This window comes from Hypanus sabinus, chromosome 11, assembly GCF_030144855.1.
Source record: "Hypanus sabinus isolate sHypSab1 chromosome 11, sHypSab1.hap1, whole genome shotgun sequence".
NCBI classification, from domain to species: Eukaryota; Metazoa; Chordata; class Chondrichthyes; order Myliobatiformes; family Dasyatidae; genus Hypanus; species Hypanus sabinus.
The window spans coordinates 109,674,403-109,687,646 of NC_082716.1; the positions used below are offsets into that span (position 1 = coordinate 109,674,403).

General features: G+C 45.2%; 1 protein-coding gene across 10 annotated transcripts in view; it reads left to right on the forward strand.

Annotated features, from left to right (window-relative positions):
• sipa1l3 (signal-induced proliferation-associated 1 like 3) overlaps positions 1–13,244 on the forward strand; it is a 391,364-nt gene that overhangs the window by 319,598 nt on the left and 58,522 nt on the right. For all 10 annotated transcript variants that reach the window (XM_059985106.1, XM_059985105.1, XM_059985113.1 and 7 more), the window contains one exon: positions 1,014–1,474. In XM_059985106.1, coding sequence (XP_059841089.1) covers positions 1,014–1,474 — 461 coding nt within the window. The remainder of the gene's footprint in view (positions 1–1,013; positions 1,475–13,244) is intronic.

A 13,244-nucleotide genomic window follows, 5' to 3' on the forward strand; every position in this document is an offset into this window, starting at 1 on the left:
ACCCAACGTCTTTTCTGACTTCCTACCATCAGGCAGCAGACTCAAGTAAAGACAAGAACAGTCAGTATGGGAAACATCTTCTTCCCTCAGGCCGTTAGGCTTCTGAACTCACTCACGCCAGATGCAACTAACTGAATGATTCACACAGAGTGTCACCTGATAATCTGTTCTGTACCTGACAATATTTAATTTATGTACTTTACTCTGTTTAATATGTTTGTAGATTTTATCCTTACTGTCTAAGTTACTGTGTGTTATGCGTACTACTGTGCTTTACTCCCTGTTCCGGAGAAACGTTGTCTCATTTGACCATATATGTGTATGTGGTTAAATGACAAGAATCTTGAGTTGAAACCGGAGCACCCAGGCGGTCATGGGGAGAATGTACAAACTCCTTACAGGTTATGGCAGGAATTGAACCCGGGTTGCTGGTGCTCGAATAGCATTACACTAACTGGGCCATCCCAGTTCTGTAAAAACCATTCACTTAGTTGCACCTAGTATTAATTCTGGTATGAGTGCTGGAAGTAATTCCTTTCTATCTTACAATCTTTAATTCGATCTAAGCTGCTTGTTTGCTGGGACTGTTATTCCAAAGGATGACCAAACCCCAGTCTGAGCAGCATAATTCAGATTTTGTAATTCTACACTTACCCAAACTCTAGTCACACTGATGAACAACTATAGCTACTTTTCATAGGTGCAGCCAGCCCTGCTGGATTCCAGCATTTTGCGTGTGTTACCCTGAAGTGATTTTTTAACACAAGATTCACTGTTGTTCAGTTGCCCCGCAGCTGGCCGGTGGAGGTTGGGGAGGGGGAGGTGGGTGAGTTTTGTCACCCGACCTCAGCAGCCTGTGACGTTCCCCCAGCTCACTTTAATAGGCGGAAAATCACAGCTGGTGAGCTCAGGACTCGGTCTGTGGCTTAAGCAGTTCCCTCGCCCACCCCCAATCCCCGAGGGCATGCCCGGTTTGCGGTTGCGCTGCTAATTCTGTGCCTGTTCTCTAACAGGGTGATGCCCACTACTCGAGCCAGTCGAGCAGTAACACGCTGTCCAGTGATGCCTCCAGCGGTCACAGTGACGAGAGGTGGTTTGACAACGTGGAGCACATGGAAGCTGACCTCGAGGCCTCAGTGAAAGGGGCGTCCAGTGACAGTGGCATCGACACCACACTTTACACGCCCAGTCCCTTTGCTGCGGCCCCTGCGGTAGCCAAGCCTGCCAGAACGGTCCCTCGGCGGGAGAAGCCGCAGAAACCAATGCAGACCTCGGTCACCTACAGTGAGCTGACGGACTGCAACAGGCGCGTGCTGGACTGTACGCAACCTTACGTGGAGAAGAAGAGGGACTCATCGCCAGCACTGAGCACCGGCAGCCTTAGCAAGGGTCACAGGGTGAGAAACTACACCGCTTCCGGCAGCAACAACGCAAGCTTCAGCGCGAATGCCAGCGGCGAGAGGGCGCATCCCAGGTAAGGGCAACTTTCCGTGTCGCTCATTCCTCTTGAAGGATGTGGGCCTGAAATGCTGGAGGGTGAGTGTGTCGTGGATTCGGTTGTCTGCATGCCAGTGTCAGTGAAGGGGCCCTCTCTGCACCCTCGTTTGGCATGAGGTAAAGAAGGTGCCTATGTAGATGTTGAGGGTAAAAAGATCAACCTTAGCCACGTTTTTCCAGGGCCCGACATACCAATGCAGTGACAAGCTTGGCACGACAGTGGCTATATTAGGAGTTTGAGGAGATCTGGTATGTTACCAAAGGCGCTCACAAATTAAAACAGATGTACTGTCCTAACTGGTTGCATCACTGTCTGGTATGGCGGTGGTGGGGGGGGGGGGGTTGCGGTTTGGGGAGAGGCTACTGCACAGGATCAGAATAAGCTGCAGCAAGTTGTGAACTCAGTCAGCACCATCATAAGCACTGGCCTCCCCAGCATCCAGGACATCTTCAAAGTGTGATGCCTCAAAAAGACGGCGTCCATCATTGAGGACCCCATCACCCAGGACCTGCCCTCTTCTCATTGCTACCATCAGGGAGGAGGCACAAAAGCCTGAAGACACACACTCAACAATTCAGGAACAGCTTCTTCCCCTCTGCTATCTGATTTCTGAATGAGCATTGAACCTGTTATCTCATTACTTTTTTATTAATTTATATTTTTGCACTAATTTGACTATTTAATATACACTATATATACATATATATTATTATGGTAATTGTCATTTTTTCTCTATTATTATGCATTGCACTGTACTGTTGCAGCAAAGACAATGCATTTCACGATACATGCCGGTGATGTTGAAGCTGATTCTGATGGTGGAGGGGGATGAGCTGTTGAGTGTCTGTCTTCAGGCTCCTGTACCTCCTCTCTGGCGGTGGTAATAAGAAGAGTTCTTCCCCTCTGCATCAGATTTCTGAAGAGACTGTGAATCTCACTACTTTTTTAACTTAATTTTTTAATTTGTATATAACTTGCTGTAATTTACAGTTTTTATTGTGACATTACAATGTACTGCTGCCACAAAATGACAAATGCCAGTGATATTAAACCAGCTTTGGTGTGTAGCCAGTGAAGAGCATTCATAAACCTTGCTTAGAGTAGTTTTATTTGTTACACATACATTGAAACGTAAAGTGAAATCCGCTGCCCACGTCAAGCTCCAGCAGCAGCACAGCGTGTCCGCTCCTCACTTACCCTAACCCATACGTCTTTGGAATGACAGCGAAGTGCCTGAAATCACTTCAGCACAAATGTCAGGCTGTTGATCAGCACTTGTGGAGAAAATACAGTTGTTTAGAAGCGAAGAAAAGGCAGAAAATAAGCAGCATGAAATCCAGCCAAATATTTTTCATACATTGTGACATCTGGACATTACAGCTCGTGCGGGCGGCTCTGATAGAAATCTTCAAATATTTCCATTTTAAACTGCCACAGCTGAAATCCTCAACTACAGCCATGGATTTTAACTTTTTTTTTAAATATGTATATACTTACCGTAATTTTCAGTGTATATTGTTATGTATTGCAATGTACTGCTGCCGCATACCAACACATAGCACAACATTTGCTGGTGATATTAAACCTGATTCTGATTACTGGCATTGTAGATCAGACACCAAACACAGTTTAAAGATTAGCTTGATTGGTCACATTTGCATCGAAGCATACAGTGAAATGTGTCGAAAACCAACACCGTCCGAGGATTGTGCTGGGTGCTTCTGGCGCCAGCGTGGAACGTCCACGATTCCTGGGTCTCGAGCAAGGTGTAGTCAATGGACTCTGCAGCTCACGTTACGATGTGTTTCTCCTTTCCGGTGGCTCCTTTCTTTGTTGCTATTTTGGGCAATTTTGATCGGGCCCTGCAGAAAACGAATGGCACAGTGCTAGTATGCCTGGGTTGTGACTTTGTGATTTTTATATTCCGTGTTTCTTGGGTTTTTTTGCGCCTTGGGGTGGGTGATTTGATGTCTTTCTTTGGGCGGGTTCCGTGGCGTTTCATTGTTCCGTGGGAAAGATGAATGTCAGGCTTGCAAGTTTCTGATGATAAATACACTTTGAATCTCTGAATTGTTGGAATGTGTGAGGAAACCAGAGCACCCAGAGGAAACCCATGTACCAGCTCCTTACAGACAGCAGCGGGAATTGAAACCTGACTGCCAGAGCTGCGAAGCATTACTCTAACTGCTACACGGCCATACTGCCCCACATGGCGTGGAATATGTCTTTTTCTGCTAGCTTCCTCCCGCTTCTTATAAGGGCTAGCTGATACGTCCTGATCTGTCTCCATGTCTGCTTACTCATTGTGTGAAGTTTGTGGTGCTGAAATTTGCAGTTGTCCAAGTTCCTCACGTGCCATTTAACGGTCGACACGGCAGAGCTGCCCTTCTGAGGTAAATCTGTGCACATAGAGCATTGCGAGTCAAACCACTCCGAAAACACACTTTCTCTTCTGGCAGCTGCAGCTGTCTGAAGGCATCACGCCCTTGAAACTAGGGGGATCTTGGAGAGTTGATAACTTGTGATACGGAGGAAGTGAAGGGGTACACTTTCTGTGGTGAATACTTGATTAATCTAAATTAATAGTAAAATCAGATTACAGCCTCTAATTCACTTCTGTCACCTGTTTTGCAATGCTGCAGTTTTAACTAAATTTTGCTTTGCATTTCAGTCACTAGATGCCTCCTGTGAGAGCTGGATTTCCCCTCACACTAGTGAGCCTTAGTCTCTGTCTGTGCTACAAATGTAACATTCAAGATATCTGAGCCATGTCCTTAAATTAATCATCTTCCCTGCCATGGTTTTATTTTCGCATTAAGCCTCCCTGGTGTCATCTTCCACACACCCTCCACCACACCCTCTTGATCTACCACACATTTCTACACCTCTTTGTTCCCTGGTCGACCGTGCTCTCCTATCGGATTCCTCCTTCAGTGCTTTGTTTCTTCTGCCTACTGTACCATCCCCACTCTCCTCCTCAACTGCTCATTACACCCTCCCTCATGCGTGTCCACCTATCGATGGAGCACAGAAGACTAAGCGGAGATTCGATAGAGGTGTACAAAGTTATGAGTGTATAGATGGGTGAAAACAAGCAGGCTTTTTCCCTGAGGTTAGGTGAGACTGCAACGAGAGGTCGTGGACTAAGGGTGAAAGGTGAAATGTTTAAGAAGGACATGGGGGAGGGAGTCTTGCTCACTCAGAGGGTGATTAGATTGTGGAACAAGCTATCAGTGAAATAGTGGACACAGGTACGACTTCAACATTTAAGAGAAGTTTGGACAGGTACATGGATGGGAGAGATGTAGAGGGCTATGGTCCAGGTGCAGGTCAATAGGACTAGAACAGACTAGGTGTTCCTGTGGTGTAGTGCTTGATGACTATCACCTACCAGCCCCCTCCACTCACCTTTTTATACTGGCTATCTCCCCCCCACTTTCTTTCCGGTTCTGACGAAGGGTCTCGACCTGAAATGTCGACTGCACCTCTCCGTCCACAGATGCTGCCTGAGACCCCGGAGTTCCTCCAGCATTTCATTTGTTGCAACTGGTTAATTCTACTTTCTGTTTAATGCTATTGGAGTTCCAGTGAGAACCTAGCGAGGCGTTTGCTAGGAATTGGCATTGTAACTGCTGTCAACACTCCGATTCTCTTGCAGTGTCTTTCACGTGGATCCTCCAATCTCAATGCAGCTTCTGTGCCCCACAGTCAGGTGACTCGTCTTTTGTGCGGAATCTATACGGCTGCCAGGTTTCTATCGACCTTGCACTGAATGATTGCGAAGTGCAGGATTATCCGCTCCCATTTCATCAGCATCTGGTTTCAAACCCTTCCCTTAAAGTAAGGGGGAAGTAGCAGGCTGGAGATGCGTCTCAACCAAAGCAGGTGTAGGTAACTCCTTCCCTCCACTAGCCTACAGGACACCCTTGGGCAAGGGTAGCACCTGCATAGCCCCCCCCCACCCCCCCCCCCCCAATCGGGGTCACGTGAAGCCATGGGAGCAGGTGGTGGATGGTTGTATGAGCAGTCGGTGCAGATCACAAATCCTAGTTATGTGACCACTGACGCCAGGTAGACAATCTCTGGAAAGTATTGATAATGGCTGGGGTCACCCGTCTTGTAAAGACACTGCCCAGAAGAAGGCAATGGCAAACCACTTCTGCAGAAAAATTTGCCAAGAACTATCTTGTTCGTGGAAAGACCCATGATTGCCCACGTCATACAACAAGGCACTTAATGAACAAACGGGCAAAGAAAGAGTGACGACAAAATGCAGGAGGAACTCAGCAGATCAGGCAGCTCCCATGACTTTGGGCGGGAACCATTCATCAGCACTGGAAAGGAAAGATACAGATGCCAGAATATGAAAGGTGAGCTGAGGAGTACAGACTGGCAGGGGAGACCAGCTGAGGAGGAGGGTGGATGAAGTCAAGTCATGTCAAGTTTATTGTCATTTAGCTATATGCATGTACACCGTCAGATGAGACAACGTTTCTCCAGACCAGGGTGTAAACTACCATAGTTACACATAACACACATATAACATACAAGAATTTAGGAAAGTAAGGATAAACCTACAGATGAATTACACACAAATAAAAAAAGTTAAATTGCATAAATTAAATATTGTCAGGTACAGAACAGATTAACCAGTGATACTTTGAATGCGATGCAGCTGGGAGTTCAGATGCCTAACGGCCTGGGGGAAGATGCTGTCTCTCATCCTGACCGTTCTTGTCTTTATGCATCTGAGTCTCCTGCCTGATGGTAGCATGTCAAAGGGGATGCTGGGTGGATGGGTGGTAGGGCCCATGATAATACTAAGGGTCCCGTGTATGCAGCGCTCCTGGTAAATGTTCCCAATGGATGGTAGGGTGACCCCCATGATCCTCTAAGCCGTCCTTACAGTCCTTTGAAAAGACTTCCAGTCCGATGCTCTGTTGCTGATGCAATCTGTCGGGATGCTCTCAATGGAAGCTGAGAGATGATAGGTGGAAGAGTTAAAGGACTGAAGAAGAAGGAATCTGATAGGAGAGGAGAATGGACCATGGGAGAAAGGGGAGCAGGAGGACCGGAGGTAGGTAATGGGCAGGTGAGGAGAAGAGAAGGGGCAAGAGAGAACCAGAATGTAATCAGCTCTTCCCTGTCCTCCGCAATGACCAGTGAGCAACTCAGTTCAAAAGCAGCCGGGCAAGGTGAGAGGATGGGGAACCCTCATCCATGGCAGTTCCTTCAGAATATATTTAGGGGTGCTAGGCTGCTCATCCTGCTAGCTTAATAATTATTTCACTGAGCATCACTTCCAGTTACTGTAAAACTGGGATTTATCATTCATGTAGCGATGCCTCAGAAAGGCAGTGTCCATCATTAAAGACCCCCATCACCCAGGACATGCCCTCTTCTCATTGCTGCCATCAGGGAGGAGGTACAGGAGCCTGAAGGCACACACTCAACGATTCAGGAACAGATTCTTCCCTTCTGCCATCCAATTTCTGAACTCTACCTTTTTTTATCCCTATATTTTGTGTATTTTTTATCCCTATATTAAATAAACTTATTTAATTTAGCTGTTTGAAATGTATAGTTATGTATATACTTCTGTAATTCACAGTTTCTCTCTATTCTTATGCATCGCATTGTACTTCTGCTGCAAAGTTAACAAATTTCACCGCATATGCCGGTGATATTAAACCTGATTCTGAAATGGAGTGGCACAGTAGCGTAGTGGTTAGCACCACACTTCACAGTACCAGCAACTTGGGTATAATTCCCACTGCTGCTCGTACATTCTACCTGTGACCATGTGGGTTTCCTCCAGGTGCTCTGGTTTCCTCCCACAGTCCAAAGACATCAGAGTTAGTACGTTGATTGGTTATATAGGTTGGCATGGGCTCTTTGAGCCAGAAAGGCCTGTTACCATGTTGTCCCTCTAAATAAATGTTTAAAAACTGAAGTGGTTAACTTTAGAGGCGTGAACTTGTGTGCGTCGGACCGGTTAATGCTTAAGCACAAAGAAAGGAGCCTAGGACATTATTCAGCTGCACCATCTCAGAGCCCCAATTTATCTACTTCTACGCAGTGAAATAGTACTCCCCTTCCTAATTGACTGGCTGTCTACCTCCTCGAAGGAAAGAGATAAAGAACCCCAGTTAAATAGAATTATTATTATTTTGATGATTTATTTAACGTGATACAATGCAGAACAGGCCCTTCCAGCCCTTTGAGCCACACCATCCAGAAATGCTCCCCCACCCCCCCAATTTAATCCTAGCCTAATCATGAGACAATTTACAATGACCAGCAGGTCTGCACTGTGGGAGGAAACCCACGCAGTCACTGGAGAATGTACAAATCCCTTACGGGCAGTTGTGGGGATTGAACCCAGGTCGTAAAGTGTTGCGGTAACCACTACGCTTCCATGTTGCCCCCGTTTTTCGCTTTTTATTTATTATATAATAAACAAACAGTGCAAATAGAGAGCAAAATAGTTTGCACAATGTCCAAATCCCTTTGTTCTCTGCACACTCACGTGCCTATCTAAGAGCTGTTTATGTATCTCTGTCTACCACAACCCACTAGTATATTCCAGGTGCTTACCACTCTGTGTAAGAAAAATCCTGCACTATACATCTTCCCCCTCCTTCTACCCCCTTCTACCCCCTCCCCATCACCCCAACTCTTCATCATTTCAAACAGTTTGAAAGGAGCTGCAGGAAGTTGTAAAATTGGTCCACTCCATAATGTGCACTAGCCTCCGTAATGTCCAGGACATCTTCAAGGAGCTCAGGAGGGAAACCCACCACCCAGAACATGCCCTTTTCTCAGTGTTACCATCAGGAAGGAGGTACAGGAGCCTGAAGCCTGATTTATACTTCTGTGTACGGGCTATGCCATAGGCCTGATTTATACTTCTGTGTAGGCGAGACGCTGTAGCCTACGCCGTAGCAAGCAATCGTTGGTGTGTCTGCGTCGCTCTGCAATTCACTGCCAGAACGCTAGTTGGCGGTGGGCTTTCTGTGCCACTGTGTTGAGTTTCTTCGTGAGAGACTTGGACGAGGAAATGCATTTCAAACATTTTCAGATGTCGGCAAGTAGAGTTGGCGATTTAGTTCATCGTCTCCAGTCATTTATTTCTGGTCGGTGTACGCACGGTATGCCTACAGACATGGCGGGGAAAAGGCAACTGGAAATGCGATGCTACCAAGCAGACCAATCACAGTTGTTGCGGTCTGTGTCGCCGCGACGTGTGAGTTTTGTGGAGGTGCATGTCACCCTACGGCGTAGATTCAACACAGAAGTATAAATCAGGCTTAAAGACACACACTCAATGACTCGGGAACAGCTTCATCCCCTCTGCCATCTGATTTCTGAATGGACACTGAACCCACGAACACTACCACGCTACTTTTTTAAATTTCTGGTTTTGCACTATTTTTAATTTAACTGTTTAACATACATATATATACTTAATGTAATTTTTTTTATATATTTATCATGTGTTGCATTGTTCTGCTGCTTCTAAGTTCAGAAATTCTATGACATATGCCAGTGATGTTAAACCTGATTCTGATTACCAGGGTAAAATATACCTGCAGATTAGTAGTTCTAAGTTCCTCGTAATTTTAAAACACCCATCAGCTCTCCCCCCAGTTTAAATCTTCTTTTCAGGAGTTCAGTGAGGCCCTCTCTCACTAATCTCCCTCTGTGACCTCTGCTGTTCCCTGGCTCATTGCAGCCATCATGTGCCGGCTTGTACTCCACCCCCTCACCCCACTGGCTTCTCCCCCCTTCCTAACAGTCTTACTGATGAGTCTCAGCCCGAAAGATGACTATTTCACAGATACTGCCTGACCAGCTGAGTTCCTCCAGTACTTTGTGTGTTTGTGTTACTTGGTATTGTTTTTGTTGCTCATGTTAGTGTGCAAATTCAGAATTAAATCTTTCAAAAAAATGAGAAAAGATTTTAAGGAAATTGTACAGTACCGTACAAAAGTCTTAGGTACATACACAGTATATAGTTAGGGGCCTAAGACCGATGCACAAACGAGTCTGAGGTTGAGGCGTGCTCCGGACTTCGTGTCTGTGGACTGACTTTCATTCTGAATGCTGTTGCTTGCTTTTACTGTTTGCACGATGTGTGTGTTTCTCCCTCTCTGTGCATTGGGTGTTTGTACCTTTGAACCTTTGTTAGTCTTTTTTAGTGGGTTCTTGCTTTGTGGTTGCCTATAAGGAGACAAATCTCAAGGTTGTATATAAATATTTTGATAATAAATGAACCTTGAACTTAGATCTTATGAACTATTTGATGTTCTTAAGCTCTCATGCAATAAATACCAGTGGCCTGTGGATGAACGACCTGTGGGTCTGTCTTTAATGCTGGCTGAGGAAAGGTGCTGATCAGAGTGTGATAGAACTTGCAGTAATATTTAAGAGTAATAAGCTTTACCCCTCCTCAAAGTCAAAGTTGAGTTTATTTTCATATGAAAAACTTGCAGCAGCATCACAGTCACATAGCAATATATAAGACCATAAGATATAGGCGCAGAATTAGGCCATTTGGCCCATCGAGTCAGCTCCACCATTTCATCAGGGCTGATCCTCTCAGCCCCAACCTCCTGCCTTCTCCCCGTATCCCTTCATGTGCTAACCAGTTAATAATCTTTCAATCTCTAACTTAAACATACCCAGTGACTTGGCCTCCACAGCCACTTGTGGCAATGTGTTTGACAGATTCACTACTCTCCAGCTAAAGAAATAACTCATTATTTCTGTTCCAAATGGACGTCCCTCTATTCTGAGGCTCTGTCCTCTAATCTTAGACTCCCTTATCATAGGAATCATCCTTTCTATATCCACTCTCTCAAAGCCTTTCAACGTACAGTAGGTTTCAATGAGATTTCCCCTCATTCTTCTGAATTCCCGCGAGTCAAGCTTCAGAGCCAACAAACTCTGCTCATATGAAAAGCTTTCATTCTGGATCATCTTCATGAACCCCCTCTGGACCCTCTCCAATGTCAGTGTACTCCTTAGGTGAGGGGCCCAAATGACTCGGCCTCCACTCTTGGGATGGCACGGACGTGCTATGCTTTACACTACCAGAGACTTTGGTTCAATTTCCACCACTGCCCATTAGGAGTTTTTACGTTCCGCCACTGCATGGGTTTCCTCCGGGTGCTCGGGTTTCCTCCCTCAGGTTGTAAATTTTTAACCGTTGTAAATTGTCCTGTGATTAGGTGAGGGTTAAATCAGGGATGACTGGATGGCACGGCTCGAAGGGCCTATTCTGCATTGTGTCTCAGTAAAATTTTTTAAAACTGCTTATAATACTCCAAGAAGTGTGGTCTCACTTCGAGTATTGTGAGCAGCATTCACGAAAAAATATAAATTCTACATAGTTTTTACAAGCAAGAACATAATTAGAACCAACTCAAAACAGCACATTTTTGTGTAAAGCGGTCACAGTTTTGCTAAACTCTGGTGATTCAAGTTTTGCTAATTTGGTTCAATAATTGAAAGTAATTAGCTCTTCCTGAATCTAGTGGCATGAGACTTTAGGCTTCTGTACCTCCTGTGTAGAGAAAAGATGGCATGGCCCAGAGTGTGGATGTTAGCTTCTTGAGGCAGCAAGTTGTTATGAGGATCTAACCCTTAGTAATGATAGAATCTGCAATTACTAAATACCTTTGTTGTCTCAACGGAAGAACTCATGAATTTACACAGCCACAGTGCACACCTACAAAGTTTTCCTGACCCTCCACGAACAGTCAAAGAGTAGAAAAGGTAATACTGGTAAAGGGAGTCTGTGTGGGCTACACATTCCTTGTGATCTTGCTCCGATCTCCTCACGTCCGTGGAGTACTCCACATCTCTAGTTATAACTGAAGCCTCTGCCTCTGTATACAATCCTTAATGTTGCATTTCGGTGTTATTGGCTGTCTGACTGACCTGTAACACCTTCTCACTGGCTCTGATCCAAACCAGCATCAACTTACTCTGCAAGTGACCGCTGGTAATTTATGGCTCTTTGTTCTAAATCGGTCATCAAATCAATAAACAACTTGAATCACTCAGGGCAGACACAGACCTTCCCATTTAAAAAACTCTGTATGTTATATCTAACCAAACACATTTGGAAATGATCTCTATTACAGCAGCTTACCCAGAGCTTTAAAACACCAGTCCAGCCAAGCAACTCTTGTTCACAAAATGGATGCAGAGCAGCTTCACGAAATGGCAGCCTCCATCTCTGTCAAGCACACAACGAGAACAAAGACAATTGGTTTGTCTACTTCCACTGTCCTTGATTCATTCAAATTTAGTGATTGTAGACTGTAGTTCTTTCTGGCCAGCCACCGGTGGTGGGAAGGTATGTGCCTGTGATGAACTAAAATCAGCATCTAACCTGTAGTATTGATGCGTCAGACCAGCTCATGCTGATCAGGGTGCTAAGGAACTCTTTATATCAAAACTTCTGCCCTTCCTAACATCAGAGTTGAATTTATTGTCATATTCACCAGTGCAATGGAAAAATCAGCTTTCAGAGGCATCACAGGCACTTAGCATCAGATAGGCAGCATTCGCATAAATTATACACAATTTCAATGGTTCAATATTGGAGAATGTATACAGTATCCAACCAGAAATTCTTACTCTTCACAGATATTCACAAAACAGAGGGAAAAAATAAACAAAGAATAAATGACAGAAAAATGTTAGAACACCAAAGTCCCCCTTCCACACACAATCAGCAACCCTCCCCCTCACCCTCCCCTCCCCTCCCCTAGCTCCAGCAAAAGCATTCACCCCACCACCGCCACCCACCATGCAAGCAATAGCAAAGCCCCCAGGGACCATGATCCGTGATCAAAAACGACTGTCTATCCCAACATCTCAGACAGGCCCACTCTCTCTTACTAGCGAGGGAGAGAGAGATACCCCTCCTGCCTCAGTGAGAGGGGAGGCCAGCAGCTTGCTGTTCCGATGTCACAGTCTGCAGCGTCACTTATTCGAGTTCCCCCGACTCGGAGCCACCAGACTCCGAGAATGCTCGAGTGCAGAGGCCTCTGACAGCCGAACCTGCTGTCTCAATATTTCGAAGCTTCAGTTGGCGACATCAGTGAGGAATCAGGTTCTTCACAGGGCTACACCCTGAAGGCTCATGACTTCCAGCCTGCTTTTTATACAAGAGTGAAAAGAATTAAAATAAGAAAAGCAAACTAAGTCAAATAAATGAAAGCACATACAATATATATCACCATATACAACCCTGAGATTCTTTTTCCTGTGAGCAATCTCAGCATATCTATAGAATAGTAACTATAACAGGATTAATGAAAGATCAACCAGTATGTAGAAAGCAACAAACTGTGCAGATGAAGATACAAATAAATAAAGAGAACATGAAATACTGAGATAAAGAGTCTTTAAAGTGAAATCATTGGTTGTGAGAACATTTCATTGCATTAATGAGGCAAGTGAGTGTAGTTCAAGAGCCTGATGGTGAGGGGTAGCAACTGTTCTTGAATCTGGTTGTGCGAGTCCTGAGGCTCCTGCACCTTCTACCTGGTGGCAGCAGTGAGGAGAGAGGATGACCTGGGTGGTGGAGGTTTGATGATGAAGTCCGTAAAGTGATCAAAGTGGCAGTTTTGCTAAACTACAGTATTTAGGGTTTTGCCAGTTGGTTAAAGAACCACATACTGAAGGAAAATAACTGTTAGATCTCACCTGTAAGTTCGTTAAGTTGAAG